The sequence below is a fragment of the Molossus molossus genome, unplaced genomic scaffold (assembly GCF_014108415.1).
Source record: "Molossus molossus isolate mMolMol1 unplaced genomic scaffold, mMolMol1.p scaffold_m16_p_12, whole genome shotgun sequence".
In the NCBI taxonomy this organism is placed as follows: Eukaryota; Metazoa; Chordata; class Mammalia; order Chiroptera; family Molossidae; genus Molossus; species Molossus molossus.
Genome location: NW_023425347.1, coordinates 82,235,985 through 82,258,120, shown reverse-complemented (window position 1 = coordinate 82,258,120; position 22,136 = coordinate 82,235,985). Strand labels below are relative to the sequence as shown.

At 43.4% G+C, this 22,136-nt stretch overlaps 1 protein-coding gene across 3 annotated transcripts in view; it reads left to right on the top strand.

The window, feature by feature from the left end:
* Positions 1 to 21,896, top strand: part of KPNA6 (karyopherin subunit alpha 6) — a 50,999-nt gene extending 29,103 nt beyond the window's left edge. Inside the window, exons 2-14 of one of the 3 annotated variants that reach the window (XM_036256462.1) lie at positions 2,626 to 2,759; positions 4,027 to 4,119; positions 4,527 to 4,626; positions 5,478 to 5,572; positions 6,253 to 6,384; positions 7,237 to 7,325; positions 8,187 to 8,286; positions 8,634 to 8,797; positions 8,967 to 9,045; positions 11,627 to 11,752; positions 12,068 to 12,195; positions 15,814 to 15,992; positions 16,621 to 21,896. In XM_036256462.1, coding sequence (XP_036112355.1) covers positions 2,626 to 2,759; positions 4,027 to 4,119; positions 4,527 to 4,626; positions 5,478 to 5,572; positions 6,253 to 6,384; positions 7,237 to 7,325; positions 8,187 to 8,286; positions 8,634 to 8,797; positions 8,967 to 9,045; positions 11,627 to 11,752; positions 12,068 to 12,195; positions 15,814 to 15,992; positions 16,621 to 16,808 — 1,607 coding nt within the window. In that variant the 3' untranslated portion in view covers positions 16,809 to 21,896. The remainder of the gene's footprint in view (positions 1 to 2,625; positions 2,760 to 4,026; positions 4,120 to 4,526; positions 4,627 to 5,477; positions 5,573 to 6,252; positions 6,385 to 7,236; positions 7,326 to 8,186; positions 8,287 to 8,633; positions 8,798 to 8,966; positions 9,046 to 11,626; positions 11,753 to 12,067; positions 12,196 to 15,813; positions 15,993 to 16,620) is intronic. The other 2 variants (XM_036256461.1, XM_036256463.1) reach the window with 2 other exon arrangements.
* The last annotated feature ends 240 nt before the right edge of the window (positions 21,897 to 22,136 follow it).

Here is a 22,136-nt window from a genome sequence, read left to right as displayed (position 1 = left end):
TTGGGCTCACAACCTGGGCATGTGTCCTGACTGGGAATCGAACCGGCAACCTCTTGATGCATGGGTCAACACTCAACCACTGAGCCACACCAGCTGGACTAAACTTTATCATTATTGTTGTTGTTGTTGTTATTTTAAAAATGGATGGTGGGCATATGAGTCATTTAAAAAAGATACATGGTTGCCTGGCCTGTGTGAAGAAAAACAACTATGAGGTATCACCTCACACCTGTTAGAATGGCTGCCATCAATAAATCTTCAAACAACAAGTGCTGGTGAGGGTGTGGAGAAAAGGGGACACTAGTACACTGTGGGTGGGAATGCAGACTGGTGCAGCCACTGTGGACACTCTGTAACACAATATGGTGTTACCTCAAAAAATTAAAATTGAACTGCCATTTGACCCAGTGATTCTATTTCTAGGAATATACACTAAGAAGCCTCAAACACCAATCAGAAAGAATATATGTACCCCTATGTTCATAGCAGCACTATTTACAATCACTAAGATCTGGAAACAGCCCAAGTGTCCATTAATAGATGTGTGGATAAAAAAGCTGTGGTACATATACACAATGGAGTACTATGCACCTGTAAGAAAGAAAGATCTCTTATCCTTTGAGACGACATGGAGGGACCTGGAGAGTATTACCCTAAGCGAAACAAGCCAATCAGAGAAAGACAAACATCACATGATCTCACTTATTTGTGGAATATAATGGACAAAAGAAGAGGATGAACAAAATAGACCCAGAGATATAGAAGTATGGTACAGACTTACCTCAGAAGAGGGAGCTGGAGGGAGGGAAGAGATGAACCTCAGAACTTATATGCATGTATGCATAATAGTGGACATAGACAACAATGCCGAGCGTGGGGGTGGGTGCAGGATTGGGAGGAGGGTGTCAATGGGGGGAAAAGGAGAAACATCTGTAACAAAAATAAATTAATAAAAGAAAAGATTAAAAAAAATAAAAATAAAAAAGATACATGGCCCTGACCAGTTTGGTTTGGCTTGGCAGAGCATCAGCCCTCAGACCAAAGGGTCTTGGGTTCAATTCCTGGTCAAGGGCATGTACCTGGTTGCAGATTCGATCCCCGGCCCTTGTTGGGGTAGTCTAGGAGGCTGCTAGTCAATGTGTCTCTCCCACATCAATGTTTTTCTCCTACCCTTCCTTCCACTCTATATAAAAATCAACAGGAAAATCCTTGAGTGAGGATTAACTACTACAAAAAAAGATACATGGGCCCTGGCCGGTTTGGCTCAGCGGTTAGAGCGTTGGCCTGCGGTCCAGAGAGACCTGGGTTCAGTTCCTGCTAGGGCGTGAGTTGCAGTTTGTCCCCGGCCCTGGTTGGTCGTGTGGGTGGCAGCCACTCGATGTGTTCCTTTCACGTCAATGTTTCTCTCTCTCTCTTCCCCTCTTTACCCCCTACTCTATCTGAACAAAAAATGGAAAGATGTTCTCAGGTGAGGATTAAAAAAATACATGGTATTACACTGGATTGGATATACTATAATTATTTCACCTGATTAGGTTAAATATATTTGAGTTTATGGCTGCAGTTTGTCCCCGGCCCTGGTTGGTCGTGCGGGTGGCAGCCACTCGATGTGTTCCTTTCACATCGATGTTTCTCTCTCTGTTCCTCTCTCTCCCTCCCACTCTACCTGAACAAAAAATGGAAAAATGTCCTCGGGTGAGGATTATATATATATATATATATATGTATATATATATGTATATATATATTTGAGTTTATTGGGCAAGTCATATAACTTTTCTTGTCATGAAGGTGGTCATAGCTTGTGAGAGTTTACCATATGTCGATCGTTGTTCTAAGAAGTACCTCATGTGTATTAACCTATTTATTCATTCATTCATTTTAGAAAGAGAGGAGGAAGGGAGAGAGATAGAAACATTGATGTGAGAGAGAAACAATTGGCTGCCTCCTGTACATCCCTCTTGGGGATTGAGCCTGCAACCTGGGCATGTGCCCCGACTGGGAATTGAACTGGGACTTCAGTCCACTGAACCACACCAGCTAGGCAAATTTTTTTTTTTTTTTTGAGCGAGGGAGAGAAACATCAATTTGTTGTTCCACTTATTTATGGAACAACATATGGTTGATTCTTGTATGTGCCCTGACCAGGGATCAAACCTTACAACCTTGGCGTATTGGGACAATACTAACCAACTGAGCTGCCCAGCTAGGGCATCTATTTAATTTTTCTAACAACTTTATCAAGTAGAAACTATTATGTCCCTATTAGAAAGATGAGATCCTGAGGGATAGAGGTTAAAGGAACTGATTGAAGGTTTGCAAAATTGAGAAGTGGAGGAGCCAGAATTTGAACCCACACAATTGGTTCCAGGGCCTACACATTTAACTACTATGCTTATATCAACGGCTATAATTACACTTAATTTAACCAGCTTCTTATGATTAAAGGAAACTGTATGTGTTGTTAGTATTAGAGATGTCAAGTGTGGTTATTGAGATTATTAGGCTTCCTTGAGAATCTGTGGTCTCCTTGAGTAGGGGAGGGTGGGTAGAGACAGAAGCCCAGTGAAAAGGAAATAATGTCTTTAAGAGTCTTTGCCAATGTGTTTGTATCTTCTCTTCTAGAGACCATGGCAAGCCCAGGGAAAGACAATTATCGAATGAAGAGCTATAAGAACAATGCCCTGAACCCTGAGGAAATGAGGCGAAGAAGAGAGGAAGAGGGCATTCAGCTTCGGAAGCAGAAGCGGGAGCAACAAGTGGGTTAACCCGAATATTCTTTTTCTTACCCCCCCCCCCGATTTATTTATTTATTTGAGAGAGAGAGAAAGAAAATCTATTTGTTGCTCCATTTATTTATGAATTCATTGATTGATTATGTACCCTGACTGGGGATCAGACCCACAACCTTGGCATACTGGAATGATGCTCTAACCAACTGAGCTACCTGTCCAGGGCACAGAGCATTCTTTTTTTTTTTTTTAATCCTCACCCGAGGACACTTTTTTGTTTTTGCATTTATCGTCAGATAGAGTGGGAGGGAAAGGGGTGTGTGTGAGAGAGAGAGAGAGACAGAGAAACATCTATGCGAAAGAGACACATCAACTGGCTGCCACCCACACAACCCCAACTGGAGCCGGGGACAAACTGCAACCGAGGTACATGCCCTTAGCGGGAACCGAACCTGGGTCTCTCTGAACTGCAGGCTGACGCTCTAACCACTGAGCCAAACCGGCCAGGGCACAGAGTATTCTTAAACATACTGTTTAGGGAAAGGATCCAGCTGCTATGATTGGCTTTCACTTTTGCACTCTCACCCTCCCTTTGGGAAAGTAGCTAAGCTGCCATGTTCAATAGTTTCCTTAGTTGCAACAAAATATCGGAAGCTTTGGGAAAGAGAAAACCAATTCCTTGTTCTTTTTCCATAATTTAGACCAATTTAGAAATCATTTGTCTTTGTTATAACATTCTGGTTCTAGCCCCTTATTGCCTTTTCTCTTCTTTACCCTAAAGTCAGTGCTAGGCCTAGTCTTCAAGGCCCAGCTCCAAGCCTGGCCCTTTAAGAGGTTCATCAGCTACTCTGGGCTGCCTTATTTCTGTTTCTTGGGTCCATTCTTTGTAAGTCTCCCTAGGATTGAGAGTACCTCATCATTTATGCTCTGCCACACACCGACTAAATTGATGCCTTGCCCAGACCAATATGCAATCACCTAACCTGCTTTTGCTTACCCTCTTGCTTTACCATTATGCCTTTCCTTCAAGGCCTTTTATACTTATCACCTTTTATACAGAGGGCATTAGAATATTTATTTATTCATTCATTCATTTTGCTTATAAAAATGAAAACATAAAATAGAAAGTAAAGCTCTTGAATATCTTTCCATGTCAATATGTTAAACTTGGCATTTTCTCAACTATGCTTGCATTTACCCAACAGTTATGTCATAATTTAACATTGAATCATTCTTTTCTGTTGTTGTTGTTTTTGTGAATAGTCTTACCACCATCTCTTCTCTTCTCTTGCAGCTTTTTAAACGGAGAAATGTGGAGATGATTAATGAGGAAGCGGCCATGTTCGATAGTCTCCTCATGGACTCCTATGTGAGCTCTACCACTGGGGTAAGGCTCTTGCTTCAGGCAGGCCTAGGAAGTACCTGCTTCTACAGAACAGAAAGTGGGCAGTTCACATCATCTAGTAGTTTTGCTGACAACCATGCTAAGCTCTTTCTTCCATGGGCCCTTTTATAGTTGGTCAGCTTTAAGAGTCAACAAGGATTCATCTCTGGAGACATCTGAGGAAACATTTAAGGGAAGCCATCAGTTGCCTCAGAAGTTAGGAATCATTTTCAAATGTCCCAACTTGAAGCAGCCGTGGATTAAACAAACACACTCTCCTGAGCCTGTCTGTTATGCTGTCTGTCCTCTTGCCCTCAACTCTTTACAAAGCAGGATGCCACTCAGGATTATGTGCTCACATCTGGCTCTAGTGTTGGTTTGCAAAGCCTTGAACCTGTTTTATGTTCTAGGAGAGTGTGATCACAAGAGAGATGGTAGAGATGCTCTTTTCTGATGACTCTGACCTGCAGTTAGCAACCACACAGAAATTCCGGAAACTGCTCTCCAAAGGTACAAAGTCTGGTGCTCCCCAAAGAGACCACCTACATGATTTAGTGTCTTTTTTCTTCTTGCTACCTCATCAGCCTGCTCCCCCTTCACTCATCTGCTCTAGTCCTCCTGGCTTTAGTGTTTAGATAAGCCAGGCACATTTTTATGTTTGCACTGGCTATTCCTTCTCCCTAATATCTTCTACTTGACATATTTGTGTGACAGCTCCCTCACTTCTATGATCAGATCCTATCTTCTCAATGAAGCCTATCCTGATACCCTATTTAAAATTATAGGCTACCCCCTACCCTCAGCATTTTTAATCTTTTTAGCCTGCCCTACCTATTTTTTCTCTCTCATTATACTTATTACCTTCCATCATAATAGAATGTCTCTCCTCACTAGGATGTAAGCTCTGTGAAAGCAGAGACTTTTAGTTTTGTTCACTACTATATCCTCAGTACCTAGAACTGTGTCTGGCACATTGTTCATGCTCAGTAAAAATTTGATAGTAAAAAATACTTCTTGTCTCAGTACATTAAGCATTCCTCCCAAGAAAAGAATGCTAGTCTTAGAAGGAAAATGTTTAGACTAGGGGTTTCTATCCCTTGGGCTTTCTTCTCTCCCTTACTTTCTTACTTGCTAAGCTTAGTTCAGTAAGCCAAAGGTGAACATACTTAAATTAGGATGGGCTTTACTCTTTAGCATCCCAACTATATCATACAGTTCAAAGATAACCAACTGCTGCTAAAACCACCTCACCCAAAAGGAGTTTATAAGGATGATCAGGAGTATCTAGGAAGGATGGTGGGTTGACCTCAGTGAGTGCATCAGCCAAAGCCTGTCCTGACTTTTCTTCCTTTCTCTTACAGAGCCTAGCCCTCCAATAGATGAAGTTATCAACACTCCAGGAGTGGTGGATCGGTTTGTGGAGTTTCTGAAGAGGAATGAGAATTGTACGTTACAGGTGAGACCTGGGTTGGAGAGGTACCAGATGAAAGCCTTCCTTCAAAGAAATTGCAATGGGATGTTTCTATAGACTCATCTCAGAAAATAGACAAATGATATGAGGGAACATTTAATAGAAGCTATCAGTATGTTACCTCAGAAGTCTTGGCCTCAAACAAGAAAGCACATTTCTCTTTCCTAAAATAATCTCAAAGGAAAGATACCAGAATATGACAGATTGATTATTCAGTTATAAATCAGAGGTTCTAGTCCACTTCCACATTACCTGTGTGACCTGAATGAGTCAAATCATTTAGCTTCTCTGGGTTTCTGTTCTCAGAAATGGGTGGTGAATCAATCTGTTGGAACTTACTAGAAACTCTGCTGAACGGGACTTTGAGAGATCCAGCTCACTCTAATCATGGTTTCAGTAATGAAGAAAGTAAAGCTTGGGAAATAAAAGGTGATTTGCTGAAGGACTAATGGGTGCTGTGGTAGTGCAGGACTAGACCTGGGCCACTGAAGCCCCGTTCTGGTTTCCCATTCTGTTTTGTCGCTGCCACTACCTCTTCCTACCATTTAAGGGGAGAAGAAAAGGCTTTTTAGTCAGGAGCAAAAGGCTTACTGCTCTGAGCCAGCTGGTAGGCATGCTGCCCTGTCCAGAATGATCTCTCAATCATGGCTTAATCTTGCTTTCAGTTTGAAGCTGCCTGGGCTCTAACGAACATTGCCTCTGGAACCTCTCAGCAGACCAAAATTGTCATTGAAGCAGGGGCTGTCCCCATTTTTATAGAGCTGCTTAACTCGGACTTTGAGGATGTACAGGAACAGGTAATGCTCAAATGTGGCTTAATTTTTTTTTTTTTAATCTTCACCCAAGGATATTTTTCCATTGATTTTTCAGATAGAGTGTTGGGGGTGTGGGGAGAAACATCAGTGTGAGAGAGGCACATCAATTGGTTGCTTCCCGCAGGACCCCAACCAGGGCCAGGACAACTGCAACCGAGGTACGGGCCCTTGACTAGAATCGAGCCCGTGACTTTTGGTCCTCGGGCCAACGCTCTAACAGCTGAGCCAAACCGGCCAGGGCTTTTAAGATTTTTTTTAAATAGCCTGGCCAAGCCAGTGTTGCTCAGTGGTTGAGCATTGACCCATGCACCAAGAGGTTGCCGGTTCGATTCTCTCATCGATGTTTCTATCTGTCCCTTCCTCCTCTCTCTAAAAAAATTAACAAAAATATATTTTGAAGAAAAAAGAAGAAGAAGAAGAAGGTATCAACTGCCCTGGCTTAGTTGGTTGGAGCACCGTCCTGTATACCAAAATGTTGTGGATTCAGTTCCTGGTCAGGGCACATACCTATGTTATGGGTTTGATCCCCAGTGAGGTGTGTATGGGAGGCAACAAGTGATGTTTCTCATATCAATGTCCCCCCACCCCTACTCCTTTTCCTCTCTAAAGAAAAAAAATATCAGCCAAAAAAATATATCCTTGGGTAAGGATTTAAAAAAAACACGTTAAAAAAAAGAGTCAACAGACAGTACCTGAGCTCATTTAGTGTGTCTTGGGCCTTGATATGGTTTTCATTCTGATTATTGTTGGGTGTTCACTCTGTAGTTGTAAGTATAAAGTACTCAAAGAAGCCACTAGGCTCTGTGGGTGACAGTTTCATCATCTCCTTTTCAGGCAGTCTGGGCACTGGGAAACATAGCTGGAGACAGCTCCGTCTGCCGAGATTATGTCTTGAACTGTTCCATCCTTAATCCTTTGTTAACGTGAGTAATTAGTAATCATCTGCACCTGGGGCTTCTGTAGGGCAGCCATGTGGCAGGTCTTTTGGGGGCAACTTATCTTAAGATGATAATACAGAAATGCTATAAGTACGTTTTGATTGCCAAAGTAAAAGATATCTTTTAAGAACATGAAGATTGTGAGTACTGGTCTGTGCTTCCTCACTTCATAGCACTGTGGAATCTCATGTTGGTCATACCTGACTCATTTTTGAGCCGGGGAGAGAGGCAGGATTAGCCCATCTTGAAAAATCTAGTCTCTGCAGAATACATTGATTTGCTGTGTGTTTATGCATAGGTCCATTGGAGAGCTGTTGTAAACCTCAGGTCAAAGGCCCCATGAAAGCTCATTTGAATTCTTTTTTCATCCCTCCCTTGAAGTAGAGCTACATTACATTTAAACCAAAAGAGATGAATGAACTGTTCCTCAGAGACCAAATTCTCATAGGCTACCACTATAACTCTTTCTTGGGCCCTTCACAGAAAGTAGACCTTCAGCTTTTATTTCCAAAGAGAACAGTACTTCTTGTTTAGAACTTGTGGCCATGCTTAGGTGCACAGTATGTCCTATCTTAAAAGCTTTGCAGGCTTACTCAAGATCCAGACCTCCGTTTGTCTTTATTAGCTATGGTCTTAACTAGCCATAGCTAGTCCTAATCCTCTGGGGATATAGATTGGCCTCCTGGCCCAAATAGGCTCAGTTAAATTAGGTCTCTGGGTAGGAAGAAACTGAGGCTGAGAGCCTTGGGGGTCTGATTGGATTTGCTCCTGGGGTTTATTGGCAGCAACCCTACACCAAGGACATCATTGCTCAGGATCTGGTTTTGTTTTTTTTTTGTTTTCCAGGCTACTTACAAAGTCCACACGACTGACGATGACACGGAATGCAGTCTGGGCCCTGTCAAACCTCTGCCGAGGGAAGAACCCACCTCCGGAGTTTGCAAAGGTAAGAAAGCTTCTTCCGGTTCCTTAGGGATGGTAGGTTCCTTCATATGGACAAATTTTTATATGGGAATTTTCAAATATTAAGGAACCTCTTAGAGTCTCTCAATCCATGAGAGACTCAAAGAGGCACTTTTCAATGAAGTAAGTGATTTTGTGTGCATGGATGATAAAGTGAAAAGTTAGTCCTGATGTTTTAATGTAATAGGGATCTGCAGGGTTTAGAATTACTTGTAGAGGAGGGAACAACAGCAATGTTAGTAGTAGCAGTAGCAGTAGTAGTAGTAGTAGTAGTAGTAGTAGGGCTGATGTAGCTGTCCCCCTGAGTCCCTCTCACTCTGCTTCCAACAGGTCTCCTCTTGTTTGCCTGTGCTGTCTCGCCTACTTTTCAGCAGTGACTCAGACTTGCTGGCAGATGCTTGCTGGGCCCTTTCTTATTTGTCCGATGGCCCCAATGAGAAGATACAGGCGGTCATAGACTCTGGAGTCTGCAGAAGATTGGTAGAACTTCTAATGTGAGTGGTCTCAGAAAGGGTACAGATTCCCTAAACTACAAGCTCAGACTAAAGAACTGCTGCCCTATCCAAAGTGTCTAGAGCCGTAAGAGTGCTGTCAGCCTTGTTGGTCAGCAGGGCTGAGTACTTTGTGCTGGCGTTCTACTCACCAGATTTCCCTCCTCTGCAGGCATAATGATTACAAAGTGGCTTCTCCTGCCCTGAGAGCTGTGGGTAACATCGTCACTGGGGATGACATCCAAACCCAGGTAAGGAAGAGGAGAGCTGTCTGCGGATAAAACCTTTTCCTACCAATGTCTTTGGTGCTGATGGGAGGCAGCATAGTCTAGGAGAGAAAACATGGGCTTGGGTGAAATACTCCAACTCTGCCATACTCTATATGATCATGAGGAACTTGGTTGCCTTTATTTTTTCTATAAATTGGAAGCAAAACATCATCCATTCTGTGCTTTTGAAGGAATGCTAATTTAACTTGACTCAGTACCTGAGACAATGTAAGGTAATTCTTCATAGTTTTTTTTTTTTAAGATTTTTATTTTATTTATTTATTTATTTATTTATATATTTTTTTATCCTCACCCGAGGACATTTTTCCATTTTTTGTTCAGGTAGAGTGGGAGGGAGAGAGAGGAACAGAGAGAGAAAGAGAGAGAAACATCGATGTGAAAGGAACACATCGAGTGGCTGCCACCCGCACAACCGACCAGGGCCGGGGACAAACTGCAACCGAGGTACGCGCCCTTAGCGGGAACCGGACCCGGGTCTCTCAGGACCGCAGGCCGACACTTTAACCGCTGAGCCAAACCGGCCAGGGCCTTAATAGTTTTTTAATCCTGGTCCCTTTGAGATACTAAAAGCTATGGGACCTTACCTCTACTTCCTAGACCTTTACGATCCCGTGGACACTCTTCATGTTAATCTGGGAAGGGAGGGCACAGTAAACAGCGTTCTCTTCTGTTCAGAGGCTAGGGATCTGGGTATTCTTTGGGTCTTGAGTAGTTGGCTTAATTCTGTGGGATTCGTGACAGTTCCTTATAGGTGACTAAACCCACACTCATTTTCTAGGTCATACTTATGTGTGCATGCATGAACAAATATTCATAACATAAAATTTACTGTTTTAACCATTTTCAAGTGTACATTTTAGTGGCATTTAGTACATTTACATTGTTATTCAACCATCATCACCTGCCAGTACCACATTTTTTTATCATTTCAAACTGAAACTCTTACCCATTAAATAATAACTCTCCATTTCCTCCTCCCCTCAGTCCCTGGTAATCATAATACTACTTTATTTGTGATCTTGACTACTCTAGGTACCTTACATAAGTGGAACTATATATATTTGTCCTTTTATGTAGTTTATTTCACTTTGCATAATGTCTTTGTGGTTCATTCATATTGTAGCATGTGTCAGACCTTCATTTTATTTTATGTTTAAATCACCCATTGTATATATACACCACATTTTGTTTATGCATTCATCTGTTGATAGACATTTGGGTTGTTTTCACCTTTTGGCTATTATGAATAATACTGCATTGAACATTGGCTTTCAAGTTACCTGTTTGAGTCTGCTTTCAGTTCTTTTGGATATGTACCCATAAATGGAATTATTGGATCATATGATTATTTTACTTTTAAATTTTTTCTTTATTGATTTTAGAGAGAGAGAGAGAGAGGGAAAAGAAGAGAGAGAGAGAGAGAGAGAGAGAGAAACATCGACGTGAGAGAGCATCGACTGGCCGTTTCCTGCATGCCCCCTACTGGGGATTTGGCCTACAACCCGGGCATGTGCCCTGACTAGGAATCGAACTGGTGACCTCTTAGTGCATGAGTGGATGCTCAACCACTGAGCCACACCAGCCGGGCATGGTTAATATTTTAAGGAACCACCATAGGGTTTTGCACAATGGCTGCACCAATTTACATTCCCACTCCCCGAGATTCCAGTTTTTTCCATATCCTCATCAACACTTGTATTTTCTATGTTCTTTTTATCCTCACCCAAGGACATTTTTGTTTTGCATTTTATCTTCAGATAGAGTGGGAGGTTAGAGAAGGAGGAAGTGAGAGAGAGAAACATCGACCTGAGAGAGACACATCAAGTGGTTGCCACCCACACAACCCCAACCAGGGCCGGGGACAAACTGTAACCAAGGTATGTGCCCTTAGTGGGAACCAAACCTGAGACTCTCTGGTCTGTGGGTCGAAGCTCTAACCGCTGAGCCAAATCAGCCAGGGCTCTATTTTTTTTTTTTTTTATAGTAGTCATCCTAGTAAGTGTAAAGTAGTATCTCATTGTGGTTTTGGTTTGCAGTTCCTAATGATTAGGTGATGTTTGGCATCTTTTCGTTTGCTTTTTGACCATCTGTATATCTTCTTTGGAGAAATGTCTATTCAAATCCTTTGCCCATTTTAAAAATTGGGTGGTTTGGTTTTTGTATTGTTGAGTTGTAGAAACTCTTTGTATATTCTGGATATTAATTCTGTCTTTTTTTTTTTAATCCTCACCTAAGAAAATTTTTGCATTTTTATCTTCACATAGAGAGGGAGGGAGAGAGGGAGGAAGAGAGAGAAAAACATTGATGTGAGAAAGACACATCAAGTGGTTGCCACCCACACAACCCCAACCAAGGCCGGGAACAAACTGCAGCCAAGGTACATGCCCTTAGCGGGAACCGAACCCGGGACTCTCTGGTCCACGGGTCAGTGCCCTTACCACTGAACCAAACTGGCCAGGGCTGGATATTAATTCTTACAAAAGTTTTTAATTTTGATTAAGTCCATTATCTAATTTTGTTGCCTGTGCTTTTGGTGTTCTAGGTCATTCTCAACTGTTCAGCGCTCCCTTGCCTCCTCCACTTGCTGAGCAGCCCCAAGGAGTCAATCCGGAAAGAAGCTTGCTGGACCATTTCAAATATCACTGCTGGCAACAGGGCTCAAATTCAGGTAGACCAAGCAGGAGGGACGTCAGGGGGTGGGGATGTCAGGTGGAAAGGCATGGGTACATGAGAGGTTATAGAATATTTGGTTCTAGAAGAATTTGTTTCTCTTTAGAAATTGGGGTCAGTGGGTGCTATTGGTCAAAGATTCTGTGTAGTGGAAGCCAGGTTCCACTGTAGCCTCTCATCTATATAACAAGAACAAAGGAAGACTGCCAGGAAGGGAAGCTGTCTGAATATTAGCTGATTTATGGGCTGGATATGGTTTCTTTTCTTGAAGTGACTTACTTTCTCCTTCCCACTGCCACCCCAATCCTCTCAGGCTGTCATTGATACAAACATCTTCCCTGTGCTGATCGAAATTCTTCAGAAAGCAGAGTTCCGTACAAGGAAAGAAGCAGCCTGGGCTATCACCAATGCCACATCTGGAGGAACCCCTGAGCAGATCAGGTATCTCATTTCTTTCCCATTGTGTTGCATGATATGTGTATTCTCCCTCTTGGCTCACGGTTTACATGTGACCTCCAAACTGCTTTTTCTAGGATAGTCTGCCCCAGTCCAGCTGCAGTAGGTTTTAACTGGTAAACTGCTAGAGTGGCACTGGAGTCTGGAATAGATACCTATAGACCATGTACCTTTTTTTCCTCCTAGAAAACAGAAACCTGTGACACAGATATCTGTCTCTCTACCTTGTCCTCCCCGCCAGAGACTATATGTAATTGTCAATTACCCATACAAATGAAGGAGAGCCATGCTATGGTTCATTCAACACAGCTTCTTTGTGAAATCATTTTGGGGGGAAGTACTTGGGAGAAGCAAATAGAAAGCTATTTTGTGTGTGCGCGCGCTTTTTATTTTAGTTTTTATTATCAACATGAGTAGGAGTGATGAGAATTAGGCAGGTGTCTTGCCCTCAGCAAGGGGAGTATATTCAGTACAGTCATGTACCACTTAATGACAAGAATATGTTCTGAAATTAGGCATTTTCGTCATTGTGAGAACATCATGGAGTGTACTTAAGCAAACGTAGATGGTATAGCCTACTGTTCCTAGGCTACAAGCCTATACAACATGTTACTATATAAAACAACATGAGACTAAATCAAGCACAAGAGAAAATGATGCAGTTAAGAATCCCAGTAAACAAGGTGTGTTAGGCTGCTGCTGGTGTAGGTGTAACACAGTTACTGTTTGACAGAAAACATTTTTATAACTAGGAAGAGTACACTTTACATAACCAGAAAAGTACAGTATAGTAAATGCATGAACCAGCAACATAGTCGTTTATCATCACAAAGTGTTATATACTGTACATAATTCTGTATGTTATACTTTTATACAACTGGCAGTGCAGTAAGTTTGTTTACACCAGCATAATTTTATGGGATCATTGTTATATATGAAATCTGTCATTGACCAGAATTTTGTTATGTGCCCGGCTGGTGTGGTTCAATGGATTGAGTGTCATCCCATACACCGAGAGGTTGCCGGTTTGATTCCCTGTCAGGGCACATGCCCAGGTTGCAGGCTCAATCCCCAGTATGGGGCATGCAGGAGGCAGCCAATCGATGTTTCTCTCTCATCAGTTTCTCTCTCTCTCCCCCTTTCCCTTCTTCTCTATCTAAAAGTGTATTTTTTTTTAAATGTTGTTAATGCAGCACATGACTGGATATATAAAGCTTTAGGAGAAAAGGGATAACCATTAAGTTAATCTTGGAGACTGTTACATGTTTGACTGGAATGTAGTGTTCTTAGAAGGGAATGACTAGAAGCAAAGCTAGGAGAGGAGAGTAGGGGCCAGATGTAGAGAGTCTGTATTGTCATGCCTGTGAAGCTTGGACTGTGAAAACCTTTTTTTTTTTTTTTTTTAATTTTTTTTGTCTTATTGATTTTTTTTTAGAGAGAGAAGAAGGAAGAGGGAGAGATAGAAACATCGACGACAGAGAATATCGATTGGCCGCCTCCTGCACATCACCCACTGGGAATTGGGCCCACAACCTGGGCATGTGCCCTGACCAGGAATCAAACTGGTGACCTCTAGGTGCATGGGTTGACACTCACCATTGAGCCACACCGGCTAGGCAAAAAAACTTTTAAGCAGGGAAATGATGGGTTCAGAGTGGTAATATTGCAGCAAGGAGACATTAGAGATGAGGAGGAATTTATGGCGGACTTTCACATGGAAATGAACTAGTCCAGTGATTTTCAACTGGTGTGCCATAAGAATTTTTAAAACATGAAGTACCTAACTCTTTAGTCAAGGGCACTGACCTCTTTTCCCTTAGTTTGTCAAATTAAAAAATGACAGCAGCCCAGCTGGTGTGGCTCAGTGGATTGAGTGTAATCCCATGGACTGAGAGGTGCCAGTTCAATTCCCTGTCAGGGCACATGCCCAGGTTATGTGCTTGATCCCTAGTAGGGGTGTGCAGGAGGCAGCCGACTATTGTTTTTCTCTCACATAGATATTTCTCTCTTTCTCCCTTCCTCTCGCTCTTAAAAAAATCAATAAAAACACATATATTTTTTTCAATGACAACAACCAGTACAATAGCTGTCCAGAGTGAATGAATTAAAATTATAGCTTTTTTTCTTTTTATTTAAAAGGGACACATCGAGTGGTTGCCACCCGCACGACCCATACAGGGCCGGGAACAAACTGCAACCAAGGTACATGCCCTTAGCGGGAACCGAACCCGGGTCTCTCCAGACCGCAGGCCAGTGCTCTAACTGCTGAGTCAAACTGGCCAGGGAAAAATAGCTATAATTTGCCCTGGCCAGTTTGACTCAGCGGTTAGAGCATCAGCCTATGGACCTAATGGTCTTGGGTTTGATTCCCAGTCAAGGGCACATGCCTGGGTTGCAGATTGAATCCCTGGCCCTTGTCAGGGTCATACAAAGGGCATCCATTTGATGTCTCTCTCTCACATCGATGTTTCTTTCTCTCTTCCTCCCTCCTTCCCTCCCTTCCTCCCTCCTTCCTCCCTTCCACTCTATCTAAAAATCAATGGAAAAATATCCTCTGGTGAGGATTAACTAAAAAATTATAGCTTTTGTGTGTGTGTGTCAGATCAGCAAAAAAATGTATCTTGGTGTGCCACAGAATTTTACTATTAGTTTATGTGTGCCATAAGATGAAAAAGGTTGAAAATTGCTGAACTGGGCCATTAGCATTGGGAAGGTGGAGAGAGACAGATAAAGGATGAGTGGTTATGAAAGCTCAGTAAGAGTGAATTTCACAGTGTGTTGACATGTATGAGGGAGATCCACAGACATCATAGCACCTGCCTAGTACCTCCCTTGCCCTGCATTAATTACAGGGGTGGGGAACCTTTTTTTTCTGCCAAGAGCCATTTGGATTTTTTTTTTTTATCCTCACCCGAGGACATTTTTCCATATTTTGTTCAGCTAGAGTAGGAGGGAGAGAGAGAGAGAGAGAGAGACATTGACATGAAAGGGACACATCGAGTGGTTGCCACCCTCACGACCCAACCAGGGCCAGGGACAAACTGCAACCGAAGTACATGCCCTTAGTGGGAACCAAACCCGGGTCTGTCTGTACCGCAGGCCGACGCTCTAACCACTGAGCCAAACCGGCCAGGGCCATTTGGATATTTATAACATCATTCGCAGACCATACAAAATTATCAACTTAAAAATTAGCCTCGCCCTGGCCGGTTTGGCTCAGCGGTTAGAGCGTCGGCCTGCGGTCCAGAGAGACCCGGGTTCAGTTGCCGCTAAGGGCATGAACCTCGGTTGCAGTTTGTCCCCGGCCCTGGTTGGTCGTGCGGGTGGCAGCCACTCAATGTGTCCCTTCACATCGATGTTTCTCTCTCTCTCTCTTCCTCTCTCTCCCTCCCGCTCTATCTGAACAAAAAATGGAAAAATGTCCTCAGGTGAGGATAAAATAAATAAATAAATAAATAAATTTAAGATTATAGCAACATTTAAAAAAAAAAAATTAGCCTGCTATATTTGGTGAGGTGTGTAATGTTAGCTGGTGTTGATTTCGAGGGCCGCATAAGGCATTCCCCACCCCTAATTTAGAACTTGCCTGGTCTCTGGTCCTAGGTACTTAGTATCACTGGGCTGCATCAAACCCCTTTGTGACTTGCTGACTGTGATGGATTCAAAGATTGTGCAAGTGGCCCTCAATGGACTGGAGAACATCCTTCGGCTTGGGGAGCAAGAGGGCAAGCGCAGTGGCTCAGGGGTCAATCCCTACTGTGGCCTGATCGAAGAAGCCTATGGTATGTGTCCTCTCTCCATCGTCATCTCTGTCTTAAGTAGAGAGGTTCTAGGTTAGAGTCTCGGGACTGTAGGCCTCCAAAGTAGTATACATATGTGAGGATACATGTTTTTTAGAGTCGTCATTGAATGCAAGGTTCTCCCACCACTTCCTTCTCCCTCTCAGGGGCAGTAGATCAGTTCTCTTTCTGGTGGGCTCTTTCCAGCAAGTAGGTATGATATAGATGCAAAAAGAAAGCTCCAGAATTAATAGAATCGGGTACTGGAAGAAGACATATTTTTAGCTGAGTTTCTAGCAGGTTCCAGCAAGAGTGAGGATGGACTCATCACTCATATCTGAGCGATTCAGAGAGGTTAATGATTTGCCCAGGTCACACAGGTAGTTAAAAGCAGAATCAGGATTAGAACCTCTGATTTATAACTCACATTTTGGTCTTTTTCCTTTGAGGTTATATAGTTTGGGGGGAGATCTTGGCTTTCCTCTTTCAGGTCAGAAGAGATCGGATCATACTATTTGTATTTATAAGCAGCACCATACCTCAGGGAAAGAAAAATAGAGAAGTGTTTCACAAAGCCATAGAAAAGCACTTATGAAAGTTTACTCTCCCTTTTTCCTTGTTACCACCAAAGGCTTGGATAAAATCGAATTTCTCCAGAGCCATGAGAACCAGGAGATCTACCAGAAGGCCTTCGACCTCATTGAGCACTACTTTGGTGTAGAAGATGATGATAGCAGCCTGGCTCCCCAAGTGGATGAAACGCAACAGCAGTTCATATTCCAGCAGCCTGAGGCCCCCATGGAGGGCTTTCAGCTATAATGTCTGCCTCCGGGGAGGGGATGGGATGGGAAGCACCACCAACCAGCGGAAAAGCAGCCCTCTGGTGGGCGGGAAACCAGCTCCCCACCATCAGCCACCACACACCTCTGCTGCCCTGGAAACTGTGCTCTTGACCTGCTCCACCCCCTTCCCTGGAGGGAGCACCCTCTGGACAGACAGAACCATCTGAGGCTCATATTTGGGTTTTGTGACAAGAAGGGGACGTGTTGGGTTTTTCTTCCTTACACTATATTTTGGCTGCACATATGTCTTTAACCCAGGAGCCCAGGGGTAGACAAAGGAGGACTGAGGTAATCAATTTTGCACCTTTTTTATTTTTATTTTTTCTTTAGTAGTGACTTCCTTCCCTTTTATCTTCCTTCATCCTTCCCAGTTCTCTGCCCTGATTTGTGTAACTCTTATCTTGGGTACTTGAGCAGATGGAATATTCCAGAAGTGGGGGTTGGGAGGGGAGGGGAGAAATCCAAAAAAAGTGTTCTTGCTCTGACAGAATATTAATCTTGTATGCTTGGATTGAGTTATTTAATTTTTTTTCTTTTGCACATTTTTCTTGTATTAAGATTGCTCTTTCCAAGAACCATGAGTTCCTGGTTTTAGGAATCCCAGCTGCCAGCATTGTCTGGGACTAGAGGCTGAAGGGGAGGTCACCATGAGACAAAGGCCCTTCCCTCCCTCCCTCTAACCCCTGCCCAGACCTCTTTAGTTTGGGAGATCCCCCTCACTCTCCTGGGCAAGTACACCAGTGGGAGTGGAGGGGAGGAGCACAGGCTTTTGAGACAGGGCTTCCCATGTGTCGCTACTGATCCCATGTTTCCTACCCACCTTCCAATGGTGCGACCCAACTTCATTTGTTTACTTGAAAATTCCCCTCAGAGTTGACCGAACCTCTGAGGTAGCTATATTTTCTCCTAAGCATGAGACAGGGGGCTGTGATCCTTCCTTTCTCCTGAGGAGAAAGTCCTTGCTCTGGTGACCCATAAGTTGCAGAGGAGGTTGGAGTGAGAGTGTCCTGTATTGGGATAGCCAGGGATCACTACCTTTGGCCTTTCTTCTTCCTCTTCCATAGTTGTATCATGTATATTTTACTTCCAAAGGAGAAAATGTCAAAAAGTTCTGTATTTTTTTATATTCTATATATTAGGTAAGTCAATCTTGATTGGTCTTGAGAGGAAGAATTCTCTGTAATTTCTGTAAGTAGGGTACTGTGAGGAAGACCAAAACGAAACGTGGAAGCTCCCTCACTTAGGAGGTCTGAGCTTGGTCTTTTCTTCTGTGCTTGGGTTCTGGGCCACCACCTGGGACCAACCCTTAGCTCTGGAACCTTTATGTAGCATGTCAACATGGTCTGATTGTCCCATACCTGAAGGAAGCAAGGATGACCTCAAGGTGTGGTGAAGTCTGCCACTCTCATCTTTACTGCTGAGCATCCTGCTTGCTTCAGGAAACCCAGAAAGCAGTCTGCCTTCTCAGATTTGGTCTCAGAGGCCCTTGTTCACACATGGCTGCCTCTCCTATTATCATAGAAACTTAGCAGCCTCAGGACTTTAGTGAGAGTTATAGATATCTTCCCTGTTTGGGATCCTTGTACCTGGTTTGGGTTTTGCCCTTGTGACAATTATAATCCTAATGTCTATTTTGTCTTTTCTCTTTGAGTGAAGCTAATGCAATGCCACAATGGCTTGCCTATGCTTTGGTGGATTACATATGAGAGTAAAGCCCAGTTGTTGGGGATGGGGTTAGAGAAAGTTGTTAGATAAGTAAGTCAGCCAGCTAAGTAACTATAGACCAACTGTGAGAAGGCACAGTCTGCCGTGTCCCTGCTTTCCTGCTATGGTCAGTCAGTCAGAAGTGCCCTGCTCCAAGATGTGTTTTCCCTTCCCCAGAAACAGTGCCATTCTTGCTCCCATTCCTACATATCTCTGGCTCAGGTGAAATCCATGCCCCTCTGCTTACAGATCTCAAGTTCAGGTGCTCACTGTCAGCCATTGGCCTTGAATTTGCCCTCCTCCTAGTGTGAGATCCAACTCCACAGCCATTTTCTGAGAAAGGTGGCTTGGAGCTATAGCTTATCACTGAAAAGTCGTACCAATGCTGTACCACTTGAGTGAGTCAGATGCTATTCTTCAGCTTGGGAATGATGACTCAACCCCCAGTCTCCCAGGTAGGCAAGAGGCAGGGCCTTTTTCACTTGGCCTGCTGACTTCATTACGAAACTATTCTATAGTTCAAAGAAAAACCCCACCCTCACCCCCACCCCCACCCTTGTCCAAAGGGGAAAGCCCTTTAGTAGGATCTACTTTGTACATCTTAAGCAATAGTTAAGTCCCTGACATTGGGGCCAGTTTCTTACTGTGAGACATACACATCCTGCTTTTCCCAACTCTTCCTCCAAAATCTACTTTCCCTTCAGATCTGGGCCCTGTACCAGAGGGAAGATTTTTGTTTCACTGGCTGCTGCTTAAAGCCCTTTTTTTCCAGGGACTTCAAAGGCTGAAGTCTCCCAGGGCACAACATGAGGAGAGATTTCTCATCAGATAAAAGTGGCCTCTAAGAGCTTTCCCTTTTTAGTGTCTTCCTCAGACCATGTTTCCCATTATCTTCCTTTAACCCCTTCTAGTCAACAGGTGAAGTTCTTCCAGCCACAGAGCAGTGGCATCATCATTTGTGTTTCTCCTCTCCTTTGGCCATTTTGGGAAGCAAAGTATTTCTTTAACCCAGGCTGGATAGCCACTCTTCATAGGCAGCTCCCATCTGGACTCCAGACCCTGACCTAGGTAAGGTCAAAGGATTTCTGGTAGATTTCTGAATAAATGTTGCAGGGATGGAGGGGCTGCCAGCCTGCTGTAGGGAATAGCCTGATAAGACATGTTTTTGGAATCTTCATATGTTGCCATATGGCTGATATGTCCATTTTAAGATCTCTGGTGGGGGTGGAGGTGTCTGGGTGTGGATTAAGAGAATAAGGAACCTTTTCTTAAAGTATTCAAATACTGTTTTAAATAGTGCCAGCTATTCTTTATTGCCAGTCCCGTTGGGCATCCCATCCCCAATTAATCTTCCAGTACTAACAGAATCTCTGGTCCTAGAAGCCTGCATTAAGATCGGAGCTTTCCCCGGTGACTACTTGGCCTTGGTGTTGGCTACACCTTCTAATAGAACCACGTGGGTTCCACCTCAGCTGGCCAGCCTGGTTACTTGGGTCATTGGGTAAAAATGTCTCTTCCAAGGAGCAGGTATTGATGATTTCAGCTTTCTGGGACCCTGGTGTTTCCTATTACCTAGGACCCTTAAATCTACTCTCCTTGCCTGGAAGGTACTTTCCAGGAGCCCACGTTTTTGGAGCTGAACTGCACAGATTATAGCTGCTACTATAGTCAAGGAAGAGCAAAAGCAGGTTCTCAGGCACAGACTTTCTTTTTCTCGCAAGCCAAACCAGCTTAAAAGGAAGAATGGTCTACAGAATGAAATGGATTTCCATTTTCTCATGTCTGCCTGCCTTCCCCCTACATTCTAGAGTTACTCCTGTTTCTAGCAAACTAGAAGGGAAGGTGAATACCTGGCAATACTTCCCTCCTCATTCCACGTACCCCTCTTTAAATGCCTCAGCTCATATGTTCAGGCCACATCTCTTCTCCTGAGACTCACTTAGCTTGTTGTCCATCATCTTGGGTATTCCTCTATAGATTCGTCTTGTGGGCTCAGATTCTGAATTCTCAACTGAAAGCAGGTAGGTAGCCAGATTCTCCAGGTCCCTACAGACGCTATAGGGACCTGTAGGGAAAACAGGCTGGCTGAGGGCCTCAGGAAATGTGTGTGGCTGTCTGCCTCCCTGACAGGCTGGGGAAGGGTGCAAGGCTCAGTGCACTGAATCACAGGAAGATGCTCCTAACAAGTAGCAACATCTTCCAGGTAGGACTATCCTAGAAGTGAGTAAGTGTGAGACTGAGAAATTGCTCAGAGTAGGTTTATTCTGTAGCCATTTTAGGATTCTAGACCAATCTTGTCCAGTATTTTTTCTGTATCTTAACTTCTGGATTCTTATGTTAAACCAGCAAGGTGAGATTGTGGCCCTGTGGAGATCCATGTTGTAGGAATAAGCTGCTCTTTGGCCAAGACCTTCATTAATGATTTAGTCATCTTTTTGTCTATCCCCCAGCCCTACCCCAGATTAAGACCATAGCAAGGGAAGAATTTGAGGTCAGCAACCAACCAAGTCTGAATAAAGCTGTTATTTTTCCTCTGAGGGCATTTTGCCTCAGGCCTAGGTTATTTGCAGAACCAAGACTAGGTATGAGAGTTAGAAGAGACAGCATTAAATTTTGGGCCCAGAACACCCCAGAAGAAAGGTTTGTGTAGTGTTATAAAAGTTTGTGTAGTGTGTAGTTTGGGCCTACCTCGCTATTTCTGGGCCAGCCTGACTGCTGATGTCCACGTTAGAACATATCTGAACCCCTCTGCTAAATGCTAGCCCTGCTCCCCTGTGTAGGTCATATTTTCAGCCCCTAGGTTTGAGGACAGAAAATCTTGCCATGTCCTGGGGCAATGAAGGAAGGCAAAGCTCAGATCCTGAGACTGGCTAGGAATCTCTAACTCAGAGGATGGCTTTGACAGTCCACCTCTATGAGAACCCTCAGGCCCTGTCCTTGGGTATTGGCTCTTTTAGCCAACTTTTGTGGGAACTGCCTTTGAATGAACCACTAAAGAAGCAATGGGGGTATGAGGTCCCAGCTACCCAAGACAAACCAGATGTCCCTCAAAAGCAGTTTGGGTTCCCAGCTACAGACCCTGCGAGGGTGAATCAAACCCTTTTTCTCACTGGTTTTTTCTTTCCAAATTCATTTGCTTCTAATTTTCCATGAACTATAAACTCTGGCTATTTTCTATGTTCTCAGGACCCCTGGGTAGATGACAAAGCTTGATTTCAGAGCAGACATAGGCCAAGAAACCGTGGCATTGAGTGTGCTGAGTCCAGACAAATGATATTTATATACACATCCAAATTTGAAGAGAAAATGTATTTCTTTAGGTTTCAAACACTGTAATAGATATAAAGCAAAAATAAAAACCTGTTGCAAAGTTCTAAATTGTCAGATTCTTCCTAGACTGGATTCTTTTGAAGTGAATGAGGAGAGCGTGTTTAAACTCGTGGCCTAACAGTAGAATTAAGAATTGCAACAGCCCCACAGAAAGACAAATATCACATGATCTCACTTATTTGTGGAATATAATGAACTAAACAAACTGATAAACAAAATTAACCCAGAGACATAGAGGTGGGGTACAGACTGATAAGCCTCAGAGGAGGGG